Source organism: Daucus carota, chromosome 7 (assembly GCF_001625215.2).
Source record: "Daucus carota subsp. sativus chromosome 7, DH1 v3.0, whole genome shotgun sequence".
Lineage (NCBI taxonomy): Eukaryota > Viridiplantae > Streptophyta > Magnoliopsida > Apiales > Apiaceae > Daucus > Daucus carota.
In genome coordinates this window covers 2781613-2793654 of record NC_030387.2, presented here as the reverse complement: position 1 = coordinate 2793654, position 12042 = coordinate 2781613, and the positions used below count along the sequence as shown (strand labels likewise).

Genomic DNA, 12042 nt, shown 5'->3' with positions numbered 1-12042 from the left:
AGATGATCTGTTTGACAAGTCCTGTATTATATAGACATGAAGGAAACAAAAAAGGTGGGCGTTAGAAAAGCGTACCGTTCGTGTGTTCGCGTGATGAACATGATATGTATGAGTACTCCCTCTATTTCAAAATAATAGTCGCTTTGACTTTGTGCACGTATTTTGAGGTGTAAAAAAATCATACTTCTACAAATTATATTTGAAATTTTCTTTTTCTGAATAAAAGTTTAATATCTCTACTTTTATTCAAAAAAAAAAAATTCAAAAATAACATGTGCAAGTATATTTTTTTTGTACTTCAAAATACGTGCACAAAGTCAAAGCGACTATTATTTTGGAATGGAGGGAGCAATATACACGTAGGAAATTAATTAATATTAAAGAGAAAGCTATCCAACAACTAACACGCAGCGTGGATGCTGCTCATATTTACATGGTAAGTTGAACAGACTAAAGAAATACGGACGAGTCCATGATGTGATATTCGTATTAGAATAAGCTGCTGCGATGGACTCTTGTCCGCGTTGGCCTCACGACTTTGGGTCGCTCGCGGGTTCATTAAATGTAATCTGAAGTCACCCTTCTCTTTCGATGTGGCTTCTCAGAAGTTCTTTTTCTTGCGGCATTCCATGTATTTTCACTGCTATTTATTAATTGGCCATATCATGTCCTCATGCATGTCTACGTAAGTTTACGTTGAAAATTTTTACTGGTGCGTTTAGTTATTTCGTCTCTTTTATATTTCGTCTCTACCCTATCTAAGCCCAACAGAGTAAGGTACGTGCACTTTTGGCGGGCTGTGACGAGTCCAAATATAAAATTATTAGTAATTTGTAGAATATAAATTTAACCAATAATTTTATATTCATTCTTATTTTTCTATAACAACAACCTAGTTGTAAAAAACCAACACACCTCTTTCTCTCTAAAAAATTAGGGTTCGGAACTTTCACAGGTTTATTTTTCGGTGAAAACAACTCCTTTATTTTCTTTCATCTTCGCTGCTTTTCTGGTTTTCTTTCAGTAAAACTTTTAATGAACTTTTTGAAAAATAAATTTTAAAACAACGTTGATAGCGTGAGTTTACTGATCGGTCAAAATTTATATATGTTCCACGCGGCAGATCTCTTTCGGCAAAGGCAAACAAACTTAACACTAAATAAGTCGGTTTAGAGCAAGTCCAACACCATGCTAAAAGGTTCCTTAAAAATATTATAAAATAATATGTCTTAGTGATTTAACACAAGATTTAGCACATGAGCTCCAATAGTACTCCATATATCTATTCCCTATTAATATAATAATATTAAATAGTGGAGGAGAGAGGGAAAAAAGGAGAGTGAAATGATGTGGAGGAGAGAGGGAAATGAATATTTTAATGATAAAAATAGTTTAGAAGTGGCTAGCATATTCTAAAAATAGGGAAGGGGAGGCTTGTGCTAGTGATTTAGCACATCACTAGCATAGTGTTGGAGTGCAATTTTATCCCATATTCCCTATTTTTGGATTTAAGACTTGATTTAGCACACCTATTGGGCTTGCTCTAAAGTCGTTAATTACTGCTTTCAGGTCTCGGACAAGTCAAATCATATTCAAAAATCATATATATACATGATGCAGCTTGGAAAAATTTGTTGAAATACACTGGGCTGTTCAAGCTTAAACCTTTTAGCATAAGATTAAGCTTACTAATCACTTCATCTAAAGACAATTAAATTTGTTTGATTTTTTGATATTTGACGCATAATGAGAGGCCTAGCTAGGGTAGGGGGACTGGGGAGGGGGCTACTAACATTGACCACTGCTCTGTTGCTAAATGGTGTACACTGCACATGGTTGGTTCTTTTCAAATTTAAATCGTGGAAGCTTGTCGAAATAAAAAAATAATTAGTAAAACGTGTGTGATTTTCTTAGAAGTAACTAGTAAAACATGTGTGATTTTTTAATAGTGTATTGGATAGATGTTCAAAACTTGCTTCTTTTTTCATGTTTTGACAGTGAAATTTTGGATTGTAGTTCCACTTCACTGGATGTGAAATTAACCTAAAGTTTCATAGAGAAAATGGAAATTTCATAAAATTTTCCGGTATCAACCATATCATATCATGTTATAGGATGTAGATTGTGAGAATACTGGGGGTGCTGGGGCTCGAACCCGAGACCTCTCGCAAACCTGGCTTTGATACCATGTAGCGAACTATTCCACCTAAAACCTTAAGATATCAGAGGAGACCACTTTATAGATTTTATAGTTTATATTTCAACACCGGATTTTCCTTCAATCGAACTTTAATTTTCTCTATGAAAATTCCATGATAAAATGGGAGCGATAACGACGATAGCAGTAGACTAGCAGTGCAGTGCTACGCTACACAGTGGGCGCATCTATCGTCTTGGACGACTGCTTTGTCAAAACAGTGTGCTTCTCTTTTCCTTTCCGCTGGATTTGACTTTTTCATACGCAACAATATAAATAAGTAATTTCGGTTAAATTATATATTCGATTCATTTTTATCCAAATTTTTGGTTTTATTGTATTTGATTGACGTACTCAATGGATTCAACTGATTTTTGTAAAGAATAACTCGCTTTGGAGTTTGGAGAGATGATTATAAACTTTGGATCTGGTAATTGTTTTTGCTGGACCAAATGGATAAATTGTTACACATGATCCACACCAGCAAACTGGGGTTTTGTTCCACTATATAAATAGCCTACGACTAAATATTGTGATCACTATTGGACTTGTCCAGAAACGGGTTGGGCTACTGGTGAACTGAAAGTATAATGCAGGTAATCTAGTAACCTTGTAAGTTTATAAGTAGACGAGAAGTTGGGCCAGTTTCACCTAACTTAAAAATGTTTATTAATTTTTTTTGTAAAAAAAAATGTTATTACTTTTTGGTTTATGTGTTGTATAAATTTATTAATAATTTATAATTTTTTAGATACTATTTCTTGTTATTCATAATGTCCATATTTATATATTTCTATGAATACAAATTCGATATATATAGATATATATATAATCAAAATGGGATTATTGAGAAAATGGGATTTTCCAATGTTAAAATTGTATTTTTTAAATTGAAAATTAAATTATAAATTCATTCCACGAATATTACACATAAGTTTATAATGTAAAAGATGTTTGAGAAACAAGTACCAAGTTTTTCAATATCAATGTTGTAAAAGTAAAAAATAAGTTGAACTCGATTTAAAAATGAAATTAGTGGATATTTCGAAAATTAATCAGATATTAATTTCATAATATTATTAAAAATATTAAATCGTATGTCATATTTTAGCATACAAATATTAAATACAATATATTCTTTACTATTTATCCATACTTTAATTAATTATGAATGTTTGTCTTAATACTTTAATATTAATTATGAATATTTCTTTTTTCTTTTCCTATTTGTAATGTCGGTACTCTTCATAACATGAGATTTACATCTAACATATAAAACTAAATATAGTCATTACTTTAATACAGTGAAGTTTTTGTATTTTATGCTAATACAAAATGAAAAATATTAACGATGTGTGTTGGCAAACGTTGAAAAACACAAACAGCAAAACTATTTAGAGACGGAGGGAATAGTATTTTTAACATTATGAAGAGTGATCCTGTCGGTACAAACAAGCATGGAGATCAGATTTTGAGTCTAATTACTCTGATTTTGACATGATTATGATCAAATTCTAAAGAAATCAAATTTTAACCAGAATTGATTCAATTTGCTGGAAAAAGACTCTTTCAATCATCTCTTATTCGTGTATATGCAAGCCAATTTATCTTGAACCAAAAGCATTCTTATATTAGTTATAAAAGTTGTGATAATTTATTAGTTGAATGCGGAGAATTTAAAAGTTTGTTATCCTGGTAACCTATTTGAGATCATGTTGTTATTTATGAAGATTGCAGACAAGTCTAAACTTGGAATATTTTTTAATATAGATAACTGGAGGAATCAATCAGAGGAATGCTTATTCTGCCTCTTCTCTTAGATCACTCTGAATACGGACTAAGAATTAATCGTAAATTCGTAATTTCTCCAGGAATGACCTGCAGAAAAGCCACTGTTCCGGCCTCTGCAAGGATGCTAATGGCTTAATGAATCAGTTTGGCATCTTAAAAACATTTGCTATGATGTCAAGTTAAAGAAATAAGTTTTGGAACTCGAATAGTCGAATGTTACAAGTTGAACTGGAGCTAGATAGTCGATTCAGTTGAGGATTCCTTGCGATGATGAAGTAAATTAGTAAATTTGATCTTCGGTAAGAGCAAATCAAGCAAATTTTCAGGTCTTCTTATATGTAACTGCGCTTATATTTTTAAGCTTGCTTTGAGTTATAACTGCTAGTAGGTGAACTAAACTGGTCAGCTTTCGTCGCAGATGCTGTGCTTAGGCTCAGGTTTGCCACTGGACTTCTGCCAAACGCGGAAAAATTGTCTTTGGTATTGATCATGCATATTTGATATTACCGTAGTCAAGCATAGCATTTGAATAAGTTTCTTATACTAGTGAAGCAAAATTCAAGTACCAGGAAACCACAAGTCTGTAACACATGGTGTCGGGCGATCAATATAGCGACTTCTATCAACTTTTAAAGGTTTTATGTAAAGGTTGGTCAATTAACCATCACTCAGATCGATTCCACAGTGTTAGAGTACTGGATTTTCAGCTGGTATCACCTAAGTTCCATCACTCAGTAGCTTTAAGTTTGCGGAATGAGCAATTTTCATGTACTGAGGCCACTATTCGTAGTTCTGCTCCTTTAGATTTATCTGATGAAGCGTAAGAGGATGGGCATCAATTTGTGTTTTTCCTGTAAACAGTGGTATGGGTTTTGTTTGAGAATTAGCGGTTAGCGGATTAAATTATATATTTTAACTAGCGGATTGAATTAAATGTTTTGACTAATGAATTGAATAAACAGTTCCTCGTAAAATTGTTTGATAAATATTCAAACATCTATTCCAATCCGCTAACTATCAAACACTAATATTAGCGGATTCTGGTGGTAAAAACTCTGAAACACCTCAAATCTCCAAGTTTGTCCAAAATCTCTAATTTCCGAATAGGGCGATGATGAATGCACAAATATTTATCTCTTTTATTACAAATTACAAATATACGGGAGAAAAAGATCAAACTTCTCTCATACTCTCGTAAACAGAATCTCAATATTGCCGTAAATGGTGATAATTTAAACAGTTATGTTACCGGCTTTTTTTAAGTCCTCAGAAGCCAAGTTACAATACTCTAATCTGCAATCATAGCTACGAAACATATGGTGCGGGGCTTGCTTGAGAATCCAATAAATTTTATACTTTCTTATTTTGAAAAATGCCATTATTGATTAAACTCTCTATAACAATTAGTGAACTTACAAATTTATCAGAACAACTAAAACGGCAAACTATGCCGTTGGAACTTTCCTTTTGGACGCTTCCCTGATACAATTAGGCATTTAAAAATAGTCAAAATGAGAAATTTCACAAAAGAATATTCACAAAATGTGCTCTAACAGTCCCCAATCAGCTTAATTATTTGAAGGTCCCAAGTGGAAGTTGCAACTAACGCAACGAACGTTACTTATGGGTTATTCTCGCTCACCTACCATGAATTTAAATCTAATAAAATTAATTAAATTTATGAAATGTCACCTTCTTTACGATCATTCTTTCTCATTAGGTTTGTCATTATATCAAGACGCTCCTTCGTTTGAATCGTAAAATGCTTAGGCTAAGCTCACCTCTTGTTTATAGAGGAGACTTTAATAAATCTTTTCCCTCGTTTGGACAAATACATGGAGATCGTAGGCAGAATTCTAAGCTCATGCAGATGAGACTGGTGACACTAATTTTTACGCTATCAAAAAAATATATCGACTTATCATATTATAAATAAATGTCACGAGTATTTCATCTCGATTTATCTTATTATAAATATTGAGATACTCTCTCCGTTTCAACGCTTTGACTTTTTACACGTAGTTTAAAATCCTTTGACCATGTACTTATAATTATTATTTTAAAATTTTATTTTTTTAAATAAAAGTATATAGTCAAAATTTTAAAATATAATTTTTTTTTTAAAAGAAATGATGATTTAGATGCTTGGTCAAAACACTTTAAAATGTGTGTAAAAAGTAAAACGTCATACCTTTTGAAACGGAGGGAGTATTAATCATTCTTAGCACTCGAACTTTAGAAATCAATGCAGAAAATAAACCTGAAATTCTGAATTTGTTTTTGGTTTATTTTGGACAGTGTGGACAAGGGAGCCAAGTCAAACTAAAGAATCCTGAAGCCTCGAGGACTGGCCGCCCACCAACGTCCTTTCCGTGGCAAATACTGCCACAACGCTACAATCTACAAGTCAAAGCTTCATGTCGATTCATCAACTAAACGGAATATTATACCTCGTCAATTTTTTAACCGCTTAAACGGACAGTTTTTCGAATTTCACCATGTCGATCGTCCGAAGTTGTCAGAATTAAGATACCTCGAAATTTTTTAAGTTATATCGTCTAATAAAATTTAATTTAATATCTTATTCCGAAATTTTTACATTCTCGTCAGCCAGATTAAAATCATATTTCCCTCCCTCAGCCTCTTGGCCGGTGGAAATTTTGTACATACGATATTGACCATAACGAGACACGGTGACGCGGTTCAAAAGAGTCGTCTCAATAAGCCTACTCAAACTACCTTGTCATCCATGAAAACATCCTGTCATATTCATCCACGTTATTTATCTACATCATCACCCTTTCTCGAGTATATATAAACACTTAAAATTGAACATACAGATACCAAGTAGTTGCGGTAATATTATTACAGTTGTGAGGTTCACAAGGTGTGATCAACAATACTCTCTCAATGAAAGCTAGGCAAAACATCATGGAGCAGAACAAGAGCAGCCAAGAAGAAAAATATTTAGGCGTTGCAGTACACAGCCAAGTTCGAAAAATAAAGCAAGAAATGGAAAAGATTGAGCAGCCATCGCTCGAAGAACCCGAGTTTTTAGTCGGGCCAGTTTTTGACGAGAACAGGAGGCAGCGGTCTAGGTCGCCTCTCGGGATAGCTCATAGACCGATTTCTGTTGGCAACTCTTAGAAGCTTTGGTTTATGTTATGTTGAGAACATGTAGATGTAGAGTTTTTATCTCTCGCTTTGTTCTTGATTCTGTGTGATCATTGATCAGCTTGCTTTTTGTACTAGTAGTTTGTATATATTTCTTGATCGTTGAATTTTGTAGCATCTTTCTCTTATTTATCTGGTTTGGAAAATGGTTTCTCCAGTAGCAAGTATCGTTTTACTTGGATTCAGGCTTTTTATGTTTTTAGCAAAAAGATTGCAGTCGTGAAAATAGTACTGAATAATCAAATTAAACACAAACTAACTTTAGCAATTGATGTTGGAACTCTTGGTGGATAATTTTTGTCATAATCAAGTATCATGATCAAGTGCAAGAGTATGTGAATGCTCTGTATTCATGAGAGTAGCGCCACTGACCTTGAATTGATTTCGGAATCATTCTCATATATTAAGTGACGTGATTTAATTTATGTATATGTAGAATCGATTCTTCTCCACTTTTAAGATACATGTTCAATCATTTTTTACTCAGCCACATATTTTGGAACAAATTTGAAAATTATTGTGAGTCTTCTGCAATAAACCGTTCAAATAAATACGTATGCGTGGGTATGCTCAGAAGTTGTAAGGTGTGAGTGAGCACAGGGGTTGTGTCGCATTTGTTGTGCGGGAGGAGAAAGATTCATTGCTACTGCTAGTTCCTTTTTCAATACATCATAAAATTCTTATTTTAATATGATACAGGCAGATAGCTTAGAGTTTTTGCGCCTCCTCCGGAGTCCTCCCTGGTTGTATTAAAATTTCAGCAACATTTGTGTTACTATCTGCATTAAAAGTAACTCTTCCGATTTATTTCCATTTGGATTGGCTTAAAAGAAGTGATTTCTTCCTTAAACTAAAGAAGTGGAGTGGAAGTGAGAAGTAAATAAGTTAATAAAGTGTTTGGAAAAAAGCATAAGCTGTGAGAGAAAAGTTAGCATTATCAGGTTCTTAAAATATTTATATACACAAACGGGTCAAGAGAAGTAGGAGTCAGTAGCAGGAGCTGCTTCTACGAAACAAACAGGCCCCATGTCAGGTGTTGTCCCGGAAAGGCAAAATATTAGAGAGTCGCTCATTTCGATAAAGAATGCGGAGCACATAATGTGACGGTAGAGACGGACTGTTATTGCACTTATCTGTACTTTGTAGTTAGCTTATATAGAAGTCTGTTATTTTAACTGCTTATAATAATAAACTCTTCATGATGTATATATATACAGAGAGCAAATTCTAAGAAATCTTTTAACTGTTGACTCTTCTTTCATAAGAAACGTATTGTTTAAAGAGTTTTTATCCTTTAGTTATCTGGTCTGAGATTTCTTTCATAACTCTTACTATTTTTTAGTTATTAATTCAGAATTGTCACAAAATTTGAAAAACAAAACCGATCTATTAGTATTCGACAGGCGATAATTCAAACTCCCTCACTTACCCTCCGTATCAAGTATATAGACCAGGAGGAACTACCAGGCTTGGCATATTTGAATTGTGAACTAGTTACATGAATAGAATCGAAAGACACAGCTGACAAATCTTCTCGGTATATCCTCTGATTTTACAGCTACGGAAAATCTCCTCTCTCGTAATCTCAACAAATCACTTTGATTTGCACAGCTACCACCGACCACCACCGTTACAAAGAAAAAAGTAGTGGCCAAAGATCAAGATAGGAAAGGCACAATGACTTTTTAGCTTATAATTTGAAAACACCAACAAAAATCTGACTTATTTCAAAGTGATTAGCGATTTGTGCCAATGAAAATTGTGGAAAAATAGTTCGGCAAAAAAATTATTCACGTATTCGGAAGAACAACGTTATAAAAATATACTTATTTTACCTCGAATTAACTAAGGCATATTCTTTTTTATATTTATAAAAGATTGTCTCAGCTAAATTATCATAACTGAAAACATATTTCAACGAGAATGTAATAACGATAAGTTTGGTGTTTATCCTGCAAATTCCAGATTTTATACCAATTTTTTGAATTCTAAGCGGATGGTTAACATGAGTCAGCCAGGAAAACCACTCAATTTTGGGTACCTATAAGTAATTATATAGATTTTACATTGATTTGAAAAAAATAAAAAATAAGAGCATCTTTGACTATTGAAAACCCTAACTAAAATGTGAGTTGACATATCAAAATTAAAAAATATAACCAACTTCCCGAAAAACCCACACTCCAACCTTATCTATCTGTTGTCTATAATTTTAGCCAACCTCTTATGGATGTCTATATTTGTCGAACATCCAGAGCCAATCTGTATGAAGATTGCCAATAATTAGTACCGTATTAAACTGATATATTCTATTTTAACAATATAAAATATTAATAACATACTATTTTTAATTATAGTCAACCAATATAGCTAATACCATTGAAGCACAATGTCCGTTCAACAAATTTTACATAATGTGTTGCATGTCAAATTTAGCCAAATTTTATGTGCTGCATGTTAAATTTAGCCAACGACAACACCGTGGGCGATGCTCTAATGATCTTTATCATAAAACGAATAATACAATAACCCAATAGTAATACAATTTTACAACGGAGTAAGGTTCTGAGTGCTGTTACAAATTTTTATGGAAAAAGTGCAGGTAAAAAGGTTTTGTTGTTAAAATCATGTAACTATTTGGTAATTTTTTATTTTTTATATGGGTTTATTTCGAGTTATAATATAAAAAAAAATATTTTTTGTGAGTTTTGATAATGAAATCCGTAACAGCTTCCTACAAAAGTTGAAAAAGAGTTTTTTACATAAATATGGGAGGAGCTATTTTTTCTAAATGCAGCTTTTCAACTAAAAACTACCGTTCGAAAAAATTGATTTGAAATTTACCAACCAATTTTTTTATCTGAATTCATCTATTTTTCAATAAAAAAACTACTGTTACCAACGCCAAACAGGCAACAGCTCAAACATTATGAATAAATGTGCGTATTAAGCAAACAAAACAATTTTCTCTGTATCCGATTCCCCTGTACTGCATAACTGCATTGCATATCCTACAGGACCTACACATTCATCAGATCATACCATTCAAAACCTCATAACAGAATAAATCAATATTTCCAAATATATATTTTCCATAAATGAAATTAATAATCAATAATAACATTTAAACCATGAGATAAACATCATGAACACGACACGAACATTCCGAGAACCCTCCTCCCCTCCCTCAATCTTGGATCTCGACTCCGTTCGATTGCGACCCGAGTCCATCGAACCGCGCGCCCCGCATCATCATAACCTTAAACTCATCGAAACTAATCATCCCATCACCATCAGCATCAACCCCATTGATCATCTTCCTACACTCAGCCAATGTACTCTCTTCGCCTAGGCTCGTCAACACGTTCTGCAGCTCCTCAGCCGTGATCGAACCGTTCTTATCGATATCGAACACCGAAAACGCCTCGCGTAAATTCTCCAACCCTTCCTCCGAATCAATGTCGGCCGTGTTCAGCTCGATAAATTCTTTCAAGTCGATAAATCCATCGCCATCCGCATCAACCTCCTTGATCATGCTTTCGAGCTCCTCATCCGAGGCATTATGGCCTAAGCTTCCCATGATCGATCCTAGCTCAGAAGCCGAGATCTTGCCATCACCATTCACATCAAATTTCTTAAACACGTGCTCGAGTTCCTCCTCAATTTGCGCACGTGTGTTCATCGAGGCTGTTCTCGACACCATTGGCGTCGGGCGGCGCGAGCTTCCGCGGGAGCTAGTTGTTTTTTTCTTGAGACTGAAGAGAGATTTGAGACCCATGTTTGTAACAAAACGAGACGATTATGTTTTTCAGATGATTTTCGATGATGTTGGGGATTTAAGGTTTTTTGATTCGGTAATGAAGGAAAATAAGAGAGGAAATGGAAAGTGTAAAAATAAAAAGGATTGAGATCTCAACTGCTTTGTTTCTGTTTATATTCCTGATTATGTGGAGTAAATATATGCAGTATATTTGGCTTCTTGTTATATTTAAAACAAGTGTGTATATTTAGTAGGAGTCCTGAAGGCGTGTTTGCACGATGCAGGGAGCGGTTCGCCCGTGTGGAGATTTCGTGTATATTTACTATTTACAAATCAATAAAGCTAATTATATTTGCGGTTTCAGCTGAATAAATATTTACTAATTAAAACAGGGAGGTATTTTTTAGAGTTATATATAGTGATTCGTTTTTGGGATGAAAAATATTTTAGCGGTGAAAGATTAAAATAGAGAGAGACTTGAGTAGCAAACAATGAAGGGTTAGAACCAAAAGGAAGAAAAGGAATTATCATTTTGAATTCTTCATTGCTCAAATAAGTAGAAATTTGTAATTTGAATAATACGAATTATTATTAAATCTTAGAATAATACATAGCATGTGATTAATTATTTTAATTTTGACCAAAATGCATTTTGCACAATATGGTGTGGTCTTAGAGCATCTCCAACCATGAAGACCCCTTAGCTAAAAGGTGAGTTGTCATGCCAAAAATAAAAAATTTAGCCAACCATTTCAAAAGTTCACACTCCAACCATAGTGACCTGTTGTCTATAAATTTGGCCAACCTCCTATGGATGGCTAAATTTGTCGAACCTCTACACGTCTGTAAGAAATCTGTAGGAATATTGCATATCATTTATTACCATATTGAACTGATATATTCTATTTTAACAATTTAAACTATTAATAACATACTATTTTTAATTTATAGCCAACCAATATAGCCAATACCATTGAAGCGAAATGTCTTACAGGTTCAGCAAATTTTACATAACGTCTTACAGGTCCAATTTAGCCAACGATTATAGCCAACACCGTTGGAGATGCTCTTATAACGGTGTTCTAAATATCCCCATTCAGTGAAAATCTTTGATATTTCT

The 12042-nt window shown here is 33.6% G+C and overlaps 2 protein-coding genes across 2 annotated transcripts; one reads left to right on the top strand and one right to left on the bottom strand.

The window, feature by feature from the left end:
- The first annotated feature begins 6816 nt into the window (after positions 1-6816).
- Positions 6817-7322, top strand: LOC108195548 (uncharacterized). The gene has a single exon (XM_017362522.2). It carries the CDS (start codon positions 6899-6901, stop codon positions 7133-7135), a length of 237 nt encoding a protein of 78 aa, XP_017218011.1. The 5' UTR covers positions 6817-6898; the 3' UTR covers positions 7136-7322.
- Positions 7323-10218: 2896 nt separating this feature from the next.
- Positions 10219-11136, bottom strand: LOC108195381 (probable calcium-binding protein CML25). Its single transcript, XM_017362341.2, has one exon. The coding sequence runs from the start codon at positions 10938-10940 to the stop codon at positions 10350-10352; it is 591 nt and encodes a 196-aa protein (XP_017217830.1). The 5' UTR covers positions 10941-11136; the 3' UTR covers positions 10219-10349.
- Between the last annotated feature and the right edge of the window lie 906 nt (positions 11137-12042).